The sequence below is a fragment of the Armigeres subalbatus genome, chromosome 1 (genome assembly GCF_024139115.2).
Source record: "Armigeres subalbatus isolate Guangzhou_Male chromosome 1, GZ_Asu_2, whole genome shotgun sequence".
Taxonomy (NCBI): Eukaryota; Metazoa; Arthropoda; class Insecta; order Diptera; family Culicidae; genus Armigeres; species Armigeres subalbatus.
The window spans coordinates 212,426,630-212,446,153 of NC_085139.1; the positions used below are offsets into that span (position 1 = coordinate 212,426,630).

At 41.1% G+C, this 19,524-nt stretch overlaps 1 protein-coding gene across 2 annotated transcripts in view; it reads left to right on the plus strand.

Moving 5' to 3' along the window:
- Window positions 1-19,524, plus strand: part of LOC134210645 (uncharacterized) — a 64,173-nt gene that overhangs the window by 18,202 nt on the left and 26,447 nt on the right. For both annotated transcript variants that reach the window (XM_062686807.1, XM_062686817.1), the window contains exons 2-3: window positions 1,194-1,515; window positions 1,608-1,703. In XM_062686807.1, the coding sequence (XP_062542791.1) occupies window positions 1,194-1,515; window positions 1,608-1,703 (418 nt within the window). The remainder of the gene's footprint in view (window positions 1-1,193; window positions 1,516-1,607; window positions 1,704-19,524) is intronic.

Below are 19,524 nucleotides of genomic sequence, written 5' to 3' on the forward strand. Positions count from 1 at the left end.
TTTGAACTTTCATACAATTTGTATGAAGCGAAAAAATTTTGATAAACTTTGCACCCATTTTTCTCATGAAAATATAAATGAAAACGATATAAACTTTGCATAAATTTTTCTCAAAACTAAAGCTTTTGTCAATCACACCCCTTTGCGTTTGACCCCTCAATTTTGGTTTTTTCGTTGAAAGACTCAACTATGCTGTAACAATCACACATTAAATCGACATACGATGACCATTGTGTAAACTCTGAGCTTCAAAAGAAGGTTCTTCCGAGTCAACAGTCTACGCAGGAGTCTGTTTTTACACGGATGTGTTTTACACGGCCGAATAATGAACTGGAAACCATTTTAACACGGAACGTAACCCCCGGGTAAAAAAGAATCGGGTGTATTGCATTTTGAACTTTTTCTTCTTCTTCTTCTTATTGGCATTACATCCCCACACTGGGACAGAGCCGCCTCGCAGCTTAGTGTTCACTAAGCACTTCCACAGTTATTAACTGCGAGGTTTCTAAGCCAGGTTACCATTTTTGCATTCGTATATCATGAGGCTAGCACGATGATACTTTTATGCCCAGGGAAGTCCAGACAATTTCCAATCCGAAAATTGCCTAGACCGAAACCGGGAATCGAACCCAGCCACCCTCAGCATGGTCTTGCTTTGTAGCCGCGCATCTTACCGCACGGCTAAGGAGGGCCCCATTTTGCATTTTGAACGGTTATTTGAAAATAAGATTTTTTTTAAATTAATGTTTCGTCTTAATACCGAGTCGATTCAAAATCTGAACCCATTCCAACTCATCCAAATCCTACTCTGTAGCGCTCCACTTTTCAGTGATCCGTAAGGAATTTTCTCTCATTGCCCTTACTATTTATGGGCATCGGATTGACTTGCTCTCATTGTACCACCAAACGCTGCAAACCAAAGCATTGAAATTGAGGATAGTTGCTACTTCGTAATTAATCAGAACTTTCATAAATTTCACTACGATCCTGGTTAGGTGCGGACTAAAGCATAAAACATAAATCTGGAAAATCATGTGACCCATGCAACATTTATTGTACAGTACACACTTAAACTAACTGGTATGCCAGAAGATAATGAATCCAACGCGGCCTCTCCTCGGATATGAAATAGTCCCCCAACAACTAAACTGGTTTTCAATAAGTTATAATCATTATTTTATTACTTTCTACAGCTATAACACCTGAAATCCCAGAAGACATCGAAGACAAGAACCTCTCCTGGTTGTTCAACTTCAAGCTGGAAGATTTGCCACATCTGTCACCGGAGGCCAAACGCAAACAGGCACCGAAAAATGGCACTGGACCGACATCCGGTGGCCCGTCGGCCACTTCCACATCAGCGACCTCCACGATAACTGGACCGCTTAGCAGCCATCTGGAATCCGATTCAGCACTGGATCAAGCCGCGGCCATTGAGGAAGACGACATGAATGTGGCAGAGAATGTAACCATCGAGAACAGCGCTGCCGCAGCATCAGCTACCACCACCAAAGTGTGAGTAGCGTTGTTTTAGTACTTTTAAATGCATATGACGCTGCATATTGGAATTGTAATTTGGATATGCTTTGCTATGTCTATCCCAACAGGACCAAGAAACCACCATTCACGTACACCGAACTCATCGAATACGCGTTGGAGGACAAGGGCGAACTCACTGTTTCCGGCATCTACCAATGGATCTCGTAAGTAGACCTTTCTTCAAAATTGTTTAACCACGTGACCTTCCGGGTTTCGTTTTTCCGGTCAAAGGCTTTTGACATTGAGACTCGCTTGTTTCAAGAGGCACATGTTGCTATTTGTTTACACGGTTCAGGTGTTATCCGTTATCCTATACATCCAACGTGTAGAATAAAAAGCACTTCTCATCATCACAACAACGCCAAAAGGCCAATCAACAAACTCCAACCGCCACCATCCGTCGCCCTCGACGCGAATGATTATTTTAAATAGGAAGCCACTGCAAATATTTACAAACAATAAACAAGGTGCTGCTGTTCCTCCAAGCGGCAGATCCCGGGATACCGGAATCAGCTGATGTTCGGCGGATAGCTTTGGCCTAATTGTAATTGAAGCAGCTGTGTGCTACGATGGGTGGGTAATCTGTTTGGCGTTTGTAAACAAAAATCGCGTCATAGTGGTGGCATATGGCGTGCGAAAAAAAAAAACACGCGTATCCCGGCGCAGTGTGGGTATGTCTGGCCGAATTCCTGCCAAGTCTCGCGCCATCCGTTCCGCGCATTACAAGCTCAACCGTTGGCAAACTGGAAACAGAGATGCCAGAGTTGCCCGAGATGCAAGACAAGACAGTATTTCCAAATGATTGATATCTTTTCAATCATGTAAGGACTCACATTTGGGTATTGTTTGCAAAAGTTTTAATACTTTGTAATTAAAATTCTTCAGTGAAATAGCTTAAAGATTTTTAAAACTCTACCAATTGCATTAGCCATTAAAATATCATACAGTCGACTCTCTACATCTCGATGTTCCATATCTCGATATCTCTTCCTATATGTCGATAGCTTTCTCGGTCCCTTCAATCCACGAACATTTATGCTTTCTATTTCTCGTTAACCTCCCTATCTGGATATCTTTTAATCTCGATTCTCGATTCTAATCAAGTTTTTTTTTTCAAGATTCACTCTCCTTATATCGATAAAATCAAATTTCTACGTTACCAGACCGTCTTTGGCCAATAACAAACATATCAACAGAAAAAGTAATCCAGAGTAATATTGGAAAAGCTAATAACCTGAATAAAAAGTCCAATAGAATTTCAATAGAAATTATTGTAACAATACGACAAATTTAATTGTAATTACAATAAACTCTATTGTTACTCACAATAGAATAACAATTAAGAATATTGTTTTCCACCATAAATCCTATTGTAAATGGAAGTTTTACAATAGAAAATAGGGGTTGTTAGTTACCGTAACAATAAAAAAATCGTTTATTTCTCGAACAAATTTTTGCAATTACAATAGAATTTATAGTAATTCTATTGTCAACATTTTTCTGTCAATAGAATTTATTGTACGTTTATTGGAACAACAATAAGGAAAATTAATTGGTACAATAAAAGAACAATAGAATTGAATGTTCATAAATAAAATGTATTGTAATTTTATGATATTTTAATGTAATTCTATTGTATTTTCTATTCGGGAAACACTGTAGAATCTTGCCATAAAATATAAAACCATTGCTAAACTTCCAGTGGATTAAACTGATCGCATATTTGCCTCATCCTTGCGGGGTGTCCTATTCATGTTAGCATTAGCATTGAGCAATTCGCACAAATTCGTAGGTCGTAAAAGCCACTTCCATCCGTTACCACAGATATTGAATTGATTAACTTAGTTATAATAAAAGTATATACATCAAAAACCTTCTATTTGAACACTTTTTCAATATTCTCTTAAGAAAAATATGTTGAACCTTTTAGTGGAATGTCTTCACTTGTCATAAGACGAGTTTGTACCTTCCCAATCAATTCCACCACTTGATTGTACCTTGACAAGTCGAGTCAAGTACGAGACACTTAAGACGACCTTACACCTTACTGTTGAGGTCAAAAAAACTACAAACAAACTCGTCTTATTACAAGCAATATTCTCTGTCAAGAAGGGAAAGGAATATGTACCTTTTTTTACTTGGCTTAGGAACACCATTCTACAGTTTATGAATAAAACGTTTGGCAACTCAGCTCGTAACAGATCCTCCAGAGGGCAGGAAGCAAACCAGATTGCATATCTAATTGCCGGTAATGTTGCTTGGCATTGTGGCACAATATGTTTAAGGACGTCGTTGTTGTTAGCGACACTGAACTCCATTGAACGGCAGGGTAGTTGTCGGAACCGGGCAAAGAGTTAAATATATGTTTTCCGGATTGGGAGTCACGCCGTTTTTGCGCTCCTAGGCGACGGCCTTGGCCAAAGTCAAGGAAAATTCACTATCCTCGCCATCAGTGGCGGAATCGTTCGCTATATCTGGGTAAATGGGTAAATGAACCCCAGCTGAACGGATGATTGATTGTGGTTCGATTGGCGGAAAATGTAAACAAATTTCTGCACGCAAGCAATGTTTTCAAAAGGGAGTAGCGAACGTAAATTAATTATGATTGGGATCGGATATTCCTTGACTTAGAGCTCACGCGTCATTTTCCGCCTCGTTTTATGATTCCGCATAATAAACGATCCTCATTAGGCATTATCACTGTCATATCATTTTACGACCTCTACCTCGAATAAAATCGTTTGCAATGGATCCACATGGCATCCATTTAACCTCATTTTGCCTTTTGTGTACAATATCTCATGCTTCGTTGTCATTGGCCGTAAACGGGAATAGTACGCGCCCTGTTACATCCCCTTCAACCGCAAAAGATGCTTATCATTTTTCTACGTCCCCATTTTAACGCTTCGGAAAGGACGAGTCCGTTCACTGACTGCTGAGAACGCTTTGTGCGCATGTCCACTACTATGGAGAAACCGTTGGGTGGATCGAGGGTGGTCGCCATGTTTGCTGTCCACCATTGTGCAATTTGTTTCTAAATCAAACCAGCCTGTGATGTGGTGGGTGGTTCGGAGAGCATGGGTTGGGTAGACCAAGTCCATTTGCTTTTTGTTCCAAGACATGACAAGAGATTCGTTGCTCTTTTTAGTAATGAAGCAGTTATCGATTCGAACAAACACAGACAGAACATTCGTTCACATTTCAACACATTAAAATTGACTGGTCATTCGAAATATTTGTTTGATGGTTAAGTAACCTCTTATTGTAATCAAAGCAGAATTTTTAGAGTTCGCCCTTTACACTGCCACCAGGCTCAAATTGTTCAACTAATAAGCGTTTCAGTAGAGGTGAATCCAATCGTAAAATGTCCGTTTATCTGTGAACAAACTCTAAAGCGAGAATAGACATTCACTGCATTGGTGGATTTCTGGTATAAAAATATATGAAATGAGTGTGGAAGCGAAAGCAAATTTCAAACTTTACGATGTTGGCTCTTTTGTGGAAGATATAGCTAGACATAATATTATGAAATTGCAAATACAAATTATATTCATGATTTATTGGGTTTGTGTGTATATTTGTTTCACCTACACTAAGTAGGGGAACGGTTCGCCACTTCATCTCATAGCTCCTATTTCCATCCCATCAAAAACAAAGCAATGGAGAGGAATTTGGTTTTTATATTATTTTTGTGATTTTTTTCAGCAGTGAGTACGCATGTTGACCAAAAGAAGCGACGAATTTGGTGCCGTATTCCTTCGTTTAGCGATGAGATGGATATATGTACAGTGAGATGGAGATCGGGACAGTTCCCCTATATTCTAGAATGACATTCGGTGTTTTAAATACCTAAGTGAAAAATGTCACTGTCTCCCATTTGAATTACGAAAGAAATGATTGAAGTTAATCTCATCATTCATCGACATGGACAGGGTTGTTAATCGATAAATTATCATCGTTAAGTTAACGCCAACTTCGATAACGATAACGCTTTTTACGATAATGCTTCGTTGGCGATAAAGTGAGCGTTGAATTAACGTTATCGTTATCGAGTATTCGTTGATTTATCGATAATTATCGAGTTAACTGTAACATGTACTATAGTTCAAAGTACAAATATTCACAAGTTGGATTTGCAATATCTATTTAAAAAATATTGTATCGCCTTACAATATTCATAAACGCCTTTAAATCCTGGAATTAAATTGGGATTCAAGGAGGTCACCGAATTGACCAAATCATTTTTATTCAATCATTAAAGTTCTTACAGTTGTTCATAGTAGAGAATCTGAGAGCATTTTGAATGTCTACCCATACTTGTTTAATCTAGCATGTTTAACAAAACTTCTGTTTAGAAGAACTGGAGCACCCAGTTATATGAATATTTTATGACTCAAAGACTAAACTGCTTAGTCCAACTAAATCATATTGAATAGGTGACGAGGCTAGTCCACCAAACTGTTGAGAGAATGTTTACTGGTCCGTACTGGTGCTGCCTGGAATGCACCACAACAGATCGCTGCATCAAATAAATTTCTAGTACTTGAATCCCAATATACATATTGCCGTGGGGGTTCCGAATCCAGGTGAATATTCTTGCTTATACTATAAGGATTCTTTCATTAAAAGCGTATTTATATTTAAGTGTCACTGTCTCAGAGAATTAAGTCCGCCTGGGTACTGCAAATTTTTGCGATCTTCTTATTGGAACATATATGCTGCATAGTGAAAAAAAACTCCAAACCACCAGCAGAGCACCTCACTTCTCATCGTTTCGTAGAGTAGCAGGCATTAAGCAATATATTTAGAGTGCCTCGCTTCAATCAAAATTAACTCTCATCAACCAGCTGTAAAAAAAAATTTCATTCTCGGCTTCTGTCAAAATTTTACACCAACTTCATTCGCGTAATCTAGTAACCCCATTATCGCAAAATTATCGAGTTAACTTACGTTAATTTATCGAACTCCGATAATAATTCAGTTGATTCATCGTTATCGTAGCAACCGATAACGTTGATCACAATCAACTTTATCGGCGATAACGATAAATTAACGATTAACAACCCTGGACATGGAGGGTTAGGTCATACACGCGATCCATGACCATCACTAACTGGTTTTATTAGCAATGGCGGATAGATATTCATTAACTCGAATTGCTTACAAGTCCTCCTCGGGGAGTCTGCCCAACAAACAATTTTAGCTGGATAAGCCATTTTTTAGCTGTAGTAGACTATTCTTAGTTATTATTTGATGTATTTTTTCACATATATAATGTAGATCGTAGATATCTTCTGATAAATTTAGACTGATGGTAGATAATTTTTGGAAGGACGGATGAACGAAACGGCAGAACTGCTTTCGAGAAAGGGATCACATCTATCATTGACTTATGTCACCATCACCTTATTCCAGGCAAACGCCAACATCTAAAAGACATCATGTTCTCATTCTGGGCAAACGTCTACTTTATAAATAAAGGATCATAACCAAATGCAAATGCATACTGTTAAAGAAGGGTCACATCCACTATTGCCTTAATCCGCGCAAATACCAATTTTTAAAGAAGAGATCACATCCACCATTGTCTAAAACTGGGCAAGCGCCTCCTTTTAAAGAAGGGATCACATCCACTATTTCCATAATTCGGACAAGTGCCCTCTTTTTAAGAAGGCTTCATATCCACCATTGATTGAGTCCGAGCAATTACCAACTTCTTAATAAGGGATCACATCCCCTATTTCCATAATTAGGGAAAAGCCTATTTGAAATAAGGGATCACTTCACCAACTGACATATTCCGAACAAACGACTACATTTAAAGATGGAATCAAGCCAAACAACTAATTTAGTGAACACAGAAAAAAATAGGCCAAATGTCCGTTATACCAAATGACCCGCACTTTTGACGCTATTTACAATTATGCCAAATGCCCGATATTCCAAATGGCCTTTATGCCAAATGACCTTATGTCAAATGGCGTTATACAAAATTAATTTACGACAAATAATCCACTCCACTCCCCGGGCATGGTTTAAGTATTATGTTCGTAGAGGATTACATGTATTATGGGCTTTTTTTCCAAGATGGTTTTGATGCGGACGGAAGTGGATTGCATTTTTTCTGGAACCCATGTAAGCACGACTTTTGCAGATAAAGCGCCGTCGTGTTTCACGAGGGAGCGGCTTATTTGGCATAACACCATTTGGCATAATGTCATTTGGCATAAGGGCCATTTGGCATAACGGTCATTTTACATAACGGACATTTGGTATAACGGACATTTGGCATAGATAATTGTGACCAGCGTCAACAGTGAGGGTCTTTTGGTATAACGGACATTTGGCATAATTTTCTTTGCGTTCGCTAAATGGTGACTAAGTGGTGCGGGAAACACCCCGGAATAGGAAATATAACACCCGTCAATAACAATATTAAATAGACGTTATCCTCTCATGGAAAGAATGCATTTGCAATGCAATGCAAATGTAGGCGCATGCCCGGGTTAGAGCAGTGGTGCATGTAATCAGCTCTTTAAAGCTAAATTATGGCAATGGAGGATGCGATCCCTTCTTTAAAAGTAGGCGCCTGTCCGGATTATGCTAATGGTGAACGTAATTCCTTCTTTAAAAGAAGGCGCTTGCCCGGATTGGGCAATGGTGGATGTGATCCCTTCTTTAAACGTAGGCGCATGCCCGGATTAAGGCCATGGTGGATGCGATCCCTTCTTTAAAAGTAGGCCCTGCCCGGATTATGGCAATGGTGGATGTGACTCCTTCTTTATAAGTAGGTGCTTGCAATAACTCATATGTGACTTGATTGGTTTTAGTAACTCGTCTACGACAAGTGTGTGGTTTGAGTTTTTAAAGTTGGACGCTTGCCTGGATTAGGGCAATGATGGATTTGATCCGGTCTTAAGGCGCATTCCCGGATTGAAACAATGGTGGATGGAACTTTAGAAATAGGCATGTGGCCGGAATAAGTCAATGATGGATGTGATACCTCCCTCGGAAGTAAATCTGCCGTTTTGTAATTTCGTTCTTCCGGAAGATGTCTACCACCAGTCTAAATTTATCCGAAAACAGCCTCGACCTACTTTATCTATATATTTATATTTATTCAGACTAAGGCCGAAGTGGCCTGTGCGGTATATAAGAGTCTTCTCCATTCGGCTCGGTCCATGGCTGTACGGCGCCAACCACAGTCTACGGAGGGTCCGCAAATCATCTTCCACCTGATCAATCCACCTGTGCCCCTCGGATCATTGTCGAGAACCATTTTCACTGTCCGGTTACTGTCCGACATTCTGGCTACGTGCCCGGTCCACCGCAGTTGTCCGATTTTCGCGGTGTGAACGATGGATGGTTCTCCCAACAGCTGATGCAACTCGTGGTTCATTCGCCTCCTCCACGTACCGTCCGCCATCTGCACCCCACCATAGATGGTACGCAGCACTTTCCTTTCGAAAACTCCGAGTGCGCGTTGGTCCTCCACGAGCATCGTCCAAGTCTCGTGTCCGTAGAGGACTACGGGTCTAATGAGCGTTTTGTAGATTGTCAGTTTGGTACGGCGGCGAACTCTATTCGATCGGAGCGTCCGATCCGCTTGGCTTCCCTCTTCAGTCTAATGTAGGCTTCCTCCATCTTCTCAAAGCTACGTGCCATAATATCAATGTCGTCGGCGAAGCCAAATAGCTGGACGGACTTAATGAAAATTGTACCACTCGTGTTAATCCCTGCTCTTCGTATTACCCCTTCCAAAGCGATGTTGAATAGCAGACACGAAAGACCATCACCTTGCCGTAACCCTCTGCGGGTTTCGAAGGGACTCGAGAATGCCCCTAAAACTCAAACTACGCTCATCACTCGATTCAACGTCGCCTTAACCAACCGTATCAGTTTATCTGGAAATTCGTGCTCATGCATTAGCTGCCATAACTGGTCCCGATCATATCATATGCGGCTTTAAAGTCGATGAATAGTGATATGTGGGCACGTTGTATTTGCGGCATATCTGCACTACTTGGCGAATGGCGAACACCTGGTCCGTGGTGGAGCGTTCGCCCATGAAACCCGCCTGGTACTGCTCCACGAACTCCCTTGCAGTTGGTGCTAGTCGAGGGCATAAAATTTGGGAGAGTACCTTGTAGGCGGCGTTCAGCAATGTGATTGTGCGGTAGTTGTTACAATCCAGCTTATCGCCCTTTTTGTAGATGGGACACACGATACCTTCCATCCACTACTGCGGCAAAACTTCCTCCGCCCAAATCTTGGTAATGACCCAGTGCAGCGCTCTAGCCAGTGCCTCACCACCGTGTTTAAACAGCTCTCCTGGTAGTTGGTCAACTCCAGGGGCTTTGTTGTTTTTCAGCCGGCCGATCTCCTCCTGGATTTCCTGTAGATCCGGAGCCGGTAGAACTATGTCCTGCGCGCGTTCCCCCAGGCATCTTCGTTCCCCCAGCCATCTTCGTCTGTCACATCGCTATTCAGGTGTTCTTCGTAGTGCTGCCGCCACCTTTGGATCACCTCACGCTCGTTCGTAAGAAGGTTCCCGTTTATGTTCTTACACATATCAGGCTGTGGCACGTGACCCTTACGTGAACGGTTCAACTTCTCATAGAACTTTCGTGTATTACTAGCGCGGTACAGTTCCTCCGTCTTTTCACGGTCTCGATCTAGGCAAGCCCCACAACTCGCAGATGGCCTGGGGAGGGATCGTCAAGTCCTTGGACATAGTCCCTGCTGCCCGAAAATCTCTTATATCAATCATGTCAATATCTCATTAGGGGAAGGGGGGGCAATATGCCCTAGCTAAGCAAACACTGCTCTATTGTCTTATTTGTAACGCTATTCATGGGTATTTTTACATTATGCATTAGTTAAATAAGATAGCTAGTTGATGCCATTCAAAAATTGTCAAAAATCTCAATCATATTGATAATATTCACATTTCAAAAAGTGGTGATATTTTGTGGGCGGAAAAACCCAGAAGCAAAACGCCTTTCAGCTGGCGGCTCCTAGGGAACAAAGTACCACGCGTCGGCGAATCAGCATTCTAGTATGGATAGTCCGTGGAGACGCAAGTACTTTGTAGGTTATTGCCACTAGGGCGTTTTGCCTCGCCAAAATGTTAGATGTTTCTTCAAAATGTGGAAATTTTCGGTTTTTCCGACCTTCCCATGCACTATTTTGAAACTTTCTTCGCCTATCCTACATAATTTTAGATCTAGTTTTGTTACGGACATATTAATGACGGTAATCATGAGAGAAACCACAAACATCGCATCGGGGGGGCGTTTTGGGGCCTCTTCCCCTATGCTATCTTATCAACATTTGATATTTATGAGCTATTTTCGTCAACTCGGGTTACAGGCCCTTCTGAACTCGGCGAACAAAACCCTGTCGCCAATGCGTCATGTCAAAGCACACGCCTTCCTGAATAACTTTTTTTAAAAGGTGCAGTTCAAAATGGGTATGATTTTCAGATCCAAGTAGACCAATCATGAAAAATCCCTCACGAAAACTCTTACTCGCGAGGTATTATCTTTCAAAACAGTCCCAAAAATTCAAAATTGGCCAAACATGTAGTTTAAACATGATTCCTTTTCATTTTATTCTTAAGTGGATATTGTAGAAAGGTTGCATTATTGAATACAAAAGAAAGGGACGGAAACATATTGAACTAGCAAAAGAAACCCAGCTTTGCCCGGGTGTTGCAAATGTCACAATGAACTTTTTGTAGTGCCGCACTCTAGATCAATTTCCGTGTGTTTGTTTTGTTTTCCTCAACAGCTGACCCAAAATTGTATTCTAATGATTTTTTTACATTTCTCCAACTTTTGTATATACAAACTTTGCGGGTCCCAAAACGAATTGATAGAGGAAAAAAACTTGCAAATTGGCGAATCCGTCCGCAAGTTAAATCGTCAGGAAGCAAATTTCAACTCATTTTTATTATACATATAGATTTATTTTCAGAAATGTGATCCTTTTTTATAAATTTATGTTTTCCGGATGTATTGACGGACCAGAGTATACGTTTGCTTTTGTTTTTACATTGATCTCTACCTTACTCGATATTGAAGGAACCATCGTGCTATGGAGGTATCGTGATAGGGAACACATTTATATTTGGCCGAGTGCCGTTTGATCGAATAGTTGACATTCGTTTTCTTATTAAGTGGAGTGGAAGTGAGATGTTCAAAGTGAATAGAGAACAACAAAAACTGAGTAGAGAGAAATGTTCGAAATGAGTACAGAGCAGTGAGAACTGAGTAATGAGAAATGGAAGTGAATATTGAGTAGTGGGATGCCTGGAATGACATATGAATAGTATATAGTGAGAAATGAAAAGTGAGTGGTGAGAAATGAATAGTGGAAAGTACGGTGTGAGTAGTGAGAAGGATCAGTGATGAAAAGTAAGAAGGGTGAAATGTGAAGTGAGAAGCGTGATTTCGAGTAGTGAGAAGTGAGTAGAGAAACATGAGACAAAAACAAGAAGGAAGACATAAGAACGAATAAGTAAGAGAAAGAATCTCGTTTCTAACCTATCGTTTATCGGTCCTCATTTCTCTTAGGGGCAATGGGTATATGTAACGTGAACAATTTTGGGGGGAGTATGGCAAATGTCCATGGTTCATACAAATTTTATAAAACTTATAGGGGAAGTGTACCGGTTTTGGCCACCTTAGTGCCTAATTTGGCCAACATTTTCGGAGATATGCGAGAAACTGGCCAAATTAGGAACATGGCCAAAACCGGTACAGTTCCCCTATGAGCAATTGCTCACGCGGGGAAGGGGGTATCTAAAACTGGTTAAAATCTGTCCACGTGGTATATGGGCAGCCCCTTACTACTCCCTCCTAACAATTATCTTCTCATATCTCACTTCTTACTACTCTCTCTTCGCACATCTCGCTTCTTACCCCCCTCTTCATTACTTACTCTTCACATTGGTTTTCTCACTATTAATTTCTCACTTCTCTTTAAGCACATCTCATTTCACATTTCACCCTTCTCACTTCTCATTTTCACTTTATATTTCTCACTTCTAACTCATAACTTCTTGCATTTCACTTTTCACTTCTCCTTATTACTTCGCATTACGAATTTCTCAATTCTAACTTCTCACTTTTCATTTCTCACCCTTTTCTACTCACTTCCCACTTCTTACTTGGCACTTCCCATTTCTCAATTTTAACTTCAATTTTCGCACTTATTACTTATAACTTTTTACTTCTCACTTTTTATTTCTCACTTCTCACTTTTTATTTCTCACTTCTCACTTCTCATTTTTTAATTTATAACTTCGTATATCTCACTGACTTCTAATTTCTCTCTTATCACTTTTCACTTCTCACTCTTCATTATTCACTTCATACTTCTCACTTTTAACTTGTTAATTTTCACAACTCACTTCTTACTTCGCATTCCTCATTTCTCATTTCTCATTTTTCACTTCTTACTCCGAATTTCTCACTTCTCAATTCTAAGTTTTCACTTCTCACTTCTCATCAAGGATGTTAACAATCATTCAGTAATTTGCGTTCGATCATTTAGTAGTTTGTCAATAACTCATTCCAGAAGCTAAATTTCAAAATATGTTGTATGGTGGACTTCTAGTGCGAAGGTTTTTCTACAACTTTGCCTAATGGTTCGTTATTAGAATTCAACTAATAACAGAGTTAGAGCGCTAGTTGCAGTAACTCAAACTAAATAATTGGAATTTTGTTATCATTTAGTCTAAGTTACTGAAACTATAGCTATAACTCCGTTACTAGTGGAATTTAAACAACGAACCATTAGGCAGAATTGTAGAAAAACCTTTGCACTAGAAGTCCACCATACAACACATTTTGAAATTCAGCTTCTGGAATGTGTTATTGACAAACTACTAAATGATCGAACGCAAATTACTGAATGATCGTTAACATCCTTGCTTCTCATTTCTCACTAATAACCTTTTATTTCCTACTTCTCTTTTTTCACTTCTCACTTTTTGCTTATCACTTATCACTTCTAACTTCAAACTATATCATGCATATGAACTGATTCTGACAACATCCAGTTGGCGAGGTGGGAAATTAGTTCGACTTGGAGAATATCGAGTAGGGAACTATCGACTTACGGAGGGAACGCAGTATACTTTGATACAAAATAATTATCCTGGCGCTTCCCAAGGCGGCTTCCTTTGAATTATCTTCTCATCTAACCAGATATCCCTCTCCCGTGGCACTCAAGGAGATGCAGAGGATTCCTTGGTCTCTTGTAGCAATGAATGTTGAACTAACTTTCCTCTCCTAATCTTAAAATCAATGTGATGACGTTGCCGGCATCGCTCTTGGTCTTAAATTATTGATACTCCAAAGCTTGTGTATAGTGCAAATAGTTTTCTAATTCCAAGAAGGGTATTCAATTATTGGTGAGCTGAGCATATTTGTTGCTATGCTTTCCGGATGTATTAACGGACCATGTTGAAGTCTGGAATATAATATTACTTGTATTTACGACGTTTTGAATCGTTATCTCAACTTGCCCCGCAGGACGCATTTCTATTTTACCCGATTAGTTCTAATAAATTCTAAGAAATTTCAGGTCTTATATCGATTTTTGAATGGTGAAATGGTCTGTGTTCGTATCCGCCTAACTCGAAACGGCTGGATGGATTCTCTTCATTCCTTCAGCAGATATGTTCGTTGTCGTTTCCGACGGGTTTATATGATAATTCCTCATGCAAAAATCATTACCAAAGTCGATTAAATAGGGAAATACTAAAGTTGAGATTCGTATGGGAATTTCGCCTAGGCAGTTAACAACGCGCATTTTCGCCTACTATGCAGGACAACGTCTGCCGGGTCGACCAGTCTTCTTCTTCTCTTATATATAAAAATTAAATGGTCTGTGTTCGTATCCGCATAACTCGAAAACGGCTGGTTGGATTTCCTCCATTCCTTCAGCAAATATGTCCGTTATCGTTTCCGACGGGTTTATATGATATTTTCTCATGCGAAAATCACGAGTAAAGTTGAGTAAATCCTGAAAACCTAAAATTAAGAATTGTATCGTAACGCATAGACAGTTCAGAACGCGCATTTTCGCCAACTTTGCAGGACAACGTCTGCCGGGTCGACTAGGTTATAATAGAAAGATTACCTACCGTAAAAAATTTAAGTAAAAAATCTTCCAAACAATATTTTAAGACCCATTTCATTGACACGCCAAAAAGTTAATTACTAATTACTAATTATTGGAACGATTAATTGAGATACGGTTTGCACTGAGTGAAAGCTGTTGAGTATTCCATTTAGCTATGTAGGTTTTCTTTTAATATGCGCTTGATGGGAAAGCGTCATTAACAGTATAATGAAAAAATAAATTTCCCCATACTAATTTGCATGCAAACTTGAAACGGCTTGTGCTAAATCAGTTTGAATCCAAATGAGCTCAAATTTTCAGAGGACACTCAGAACATGGTAAAGAATCAGATGAGCATTGTAGACCGCATCGTGCTTTCGTGCTGTGCGGTTCTTTCTCTCTTTGCGGAAGGAAGTTTTAATACTACGAAGCTATTTTAATTTCAACGGTGCTTCTTACCGCTATTTGTACCCACTGATCCCGTTACGATCTTTGCAAGGACCCGTGCCTTCGTTTTACGTTGGACCCGTTTGCGGAAGTAAAATTCCGACAAGCGGTGGTAATCCTGCAGGGACACCGTTCTGGGAAAAAACCTCTTAGAAGGTCACGTCTCCACGCTCAGCAATGAGTATTAACAAAAACAAGAGGAAGGGGGAGTCTCTGAATTCTCCACTTCCTTCAAAGAAACAAGGTTTCAAGACCGTCCTGCCAAAGCGCGGAAAAAATAGAAGGAAGCTGGAGAATTCAGATATTCCTTCTAACTCTAATGTCGGAAATAATTTTTCTCCTATCGAACTGAGCAATCAGTTCGATTTGATTAATGATGATATTGAGCAAATCGAACCTACCTCTAGCCCAGGTGATTCGATTCATGCGAAAAAGCAAAGGATTCCGCCAATTGTGGTATCTGTTGCCGAGTTTTCTGGCTTTCGGAATGAAATCTTGAGTAACCTTCAGGGGATCAAGGTTTCATTTCAGATTGCTAGGAAGGGTGACTGCCGCGTTTTGCCGGGATCCTTTGACGATCGCAAACGTCTGCTTCAGTATTTGAATGAGAAGCGCCATAAATTCTTCACATACGACGACAAAACTGTGCGATTGTTCAAAGTCGTCTTGAAAGGTCTCCCCAGTGATGACAAATCACTGGATGAGATTAAAATGAAATTTCTCAATTACTTGGAGTTTCACCAGTCCAAGTAATTAAGATGAAAAGAAATCTCACTCTGGTACTTCCCAAAGGGGCATTTCTCAAGAATTTTATTTAGTTCATTTTAACAAAGTGAACTAAATAATATGAAAAGTTTGGAAAAGGCCTGTATTATGTCTCATGTCCGTGTTACATGGGAACATTTCCGCAGGCCTGGGGAAATTTCCAAACCCCACCCAGTGCCGTAAGTGCCAAAAGTGGGTCATGGAACCAAACATTGTCACATGGATGCTAAATGCATGATTTGTGGTGGAACCTCTCACGCCAAGGACGCATGTCCTGTGAGAGAAGATTCCAATAAATTTAAGTGCGCAAATTGTGGGGCAATCATAAATCCAATTTCTGGGAATGCCCTTCACGCAAAAAGTTTTGAATTCCCGTGCAAAATTGATGACGGGAAATTCCAATCGGATCCCAGATTCGACGTGTAGAAATTTTCAAACGCTCAAATTTCGAAACCGGTTACCGGTCGAGCAATTCATACCCACCACAATTCACAAACAAATTTTGCCGCTCGTCAACGGGTAGCAAGCACTTCATTATTATTATTATTTATTCAGACTAAGGCCGAAGTGGCCTGTGCGGTATATAAGAGTCTTCTCCATTCGGCTCGGTCCATGGCTACACGTCGCCAACCACGCAGTCTACGGAGGGTCCGCAAGTCATCTTCCACCTGATCGATCCACCTTGCCCGCTGCGCACCTCGCCTTCTTGTGCCCGTCGGATCGTTGTCGAGAACCATTTTCACCGGGTTACTGTCCGACATTCTGGCTACGTGCCCGGCCCATCGCAGTCGTCCGATTTTCGCGGTGTGAACGATGGATGGTTCTCCCAACAGCTGATGCAATTCGTGGTTCATTCGCCTCCTCCACGTACCGTCCGCCATCTGCACCCCACCATAGATGGTACGCAGCACTTTCCTTTCGAAAACTCCAAGTGCGCGTTGGTCCTCCACGAGCATCGTCCAGGTCTCGTGTCCGTAGAGGACTACCGGTCTAATGAGCGTTTTGTAGATTGTCAGTTTGGTACGGCGGCGAACTCTATTCGATCGGAGCGTCTTGCGGAGTCCAAAGTACGTACGATTTCCAGCCACTATGCGTCTCCGAATTTCTCTACTGGTGTCATTTTCGGCAGTCACCAGTGAGCCCAAGTACACAAATTCTTCTACCACCTCGATTTCGTCACCACCGATGCAAACTCGCGGTGGGTGGCTCACATTGTCTTCTCTTGAACCTCTTCCTATCATGTACTTCGTCTTCGACGTGTTGATGACTAGTCCGATCCGCTTGGCTTCCCTCTTCAGTCTGATGTAGGCTTCTTCCATCTTCTCAAAGTTACGTGCCATAATATCTATGTCGTCGGCGAAACCAAATAGCTGGACGGACTTATTGAAAATTGTACCACTCGTGTTAATCCCTGCTCTTCGTATTACACCTTCCAAAGCGATGTTGAATAGCAAACACGAAAGACCATCACCTTGCCGTAACCCTCTGCGGGTTTCGAAGGGACTCGAGAATGCCGCTGAAACTCGAACTACGCACATCACCCGATCCATCGTCGCTTTGATCAACCGTGTCAGTTTATCCGGAAAACCGTGTTCGTGCATTAGCTGCCATAGCTGGTCCCGATCGATTGTATCATATGCGGCTTTGAAGTCGATGAATAGATGATGTGTGGGCACGTTGTATTCGCGGCATTTCTGCAGTACTTGGCGAATGGCAAACACCTGGTCCGTGGTGGAGCGTTCGCCCATAAAAACCGCCTGGTACTGCCCCACGAACTCCCTTGCAGTTGGTGCTAGTCGACGGCATAAAATTTGGGAGAGTACCTTGTAGGCGGCGTTCAGCAATGTGATTGCGCGGTAGTTGCTACAATCCAGCTTATCGCCCTTTTGTAGATGGGACACACGACACCTTCCATCCACTCCTGCGGCAAAACTTCCTCCTCCCAAATCTTGGTAATTACCCAGTGCAGCGCTCTAGCCAGTGCCTCACCACCGTGTTTAAATAGCTCTCCTGGTAGTTGGTCAACCCCAGGGGCTTTGTTGTTCTTGAGCCGGCCAATCTCCTCCTGGATTTCCTGGAGATCCGGAGCCAGTAGAATTATGTCCTGCGCGCGTTCTCCCAGGTCCATCACCATACCGCCATCTTCGTCTGCCACATCGCCATTCAGGTGTTCTTCGTAGTGCTGCCGCCACCTTTGGATCACCTCACGCTCGTTCGTAAGAAGGTTCCCGTTTATGTCCTTACACATATCGGGCTGTGGCACGTGGCCCTTACGTGATCGGTTTAACTTCTCATAGAACTTTCGTGTGTTATTAGCGCGGTACAGTTGCTCCGTTTCTTCACGGTCTCGATCTTCCTGCTGGCGCTTTTTCCTCCGGAAAATCGAGTTTTGTCTGTTCCGCGCCTGTTTATATCGTGCCTCGTTCGCCCTCGTGCGGTGTTGCAGCAATCTCGCCCATGCTGCATTCTTCTCTTCCACTAACTGCTCACATTCGCCGTCATACCAGTCGTTTTTCTGATCCGGGGCCACCGTGCCAAGTGCAGCGGTTGCGGTGCTACCAATGGCGGATTGAATATCTCTCCACAAGCACTTCAGTAAATTCCAATTTTTCGTATGTACCTACGTATGCAAACATCGCTGCTGGTAGACCAAATTTCTCTTCTAAAAATGAGGTTTATACCCATGTCCCAACGGAAAATAACGGTCATGTTGCCGATTCAGGTAGCATGACTGCTTCCGATTTTGATTTTTTAACTGAACAACTGCATCACATGATTGATGCAATGTTCAAAGCAAATACCATTCCTGAAGCTGTTCAGGTTGGTATAAAGTACACACAAAAAATTGTTATCGGACTCCGTTTCAATGGATCCAAATAATTGTGTGAAAGTTCTAAATTGGAATGCCCGCTCTCTAAAGGGTAAGGAAGATGAATTATTCAACTTCCTAACAGTTCATAATGTGCATATTGCCATTATAACAGAAACTTATTTAAAACCAGGAATCTCCATTAAAAGAGATCCAAATTATTTTATCTACAGAAATGATCGTCTTGATAGCGCCTGTGGTGGGGTTGCCATTGTCATCAATAGACGTATCAAACATACATTATTTTCTTCGTTCGAAACCAAAGTTTTTGAAACCTTGGGAGTTTCTGTTGAAACAAATTTTGGACAATTTTCCTTCATTGCAGCCTACTTGCCTTTTCAATGCAATGGGCAGCAAAAGAATTTGTTGAAAGCTGATCTTCAAATTCTGATTCGCAACAAATCAAAATTCTTCGTAATTGGTGACTTCAATGCCAAACACCGTTCATGGAATAATGCTCAAAGCAATTCCAATGGTAAAATTTTATTTGAAGATTGTTCTGCGGGATATTATACTATTCAATATCCCAATGGACCAACTTGTTTTTCTTCCAGTCGAAATCCTTCTACAATTGATTTAGTTTTAACGGATTCAAGTCAGCTGTGTGGCCAATTGGTAACTCATGCTGACTTTGACTCTGATCACCTGCCTGTGACGTTTGATATCTCACAAGAAGCCATTTATAATCCAATCAGTTCTACTTTTAATTATCATAAAGCTGATTGGGATTTATATAAAACGTATATCGATAGGAATTTTGATGTTGATAT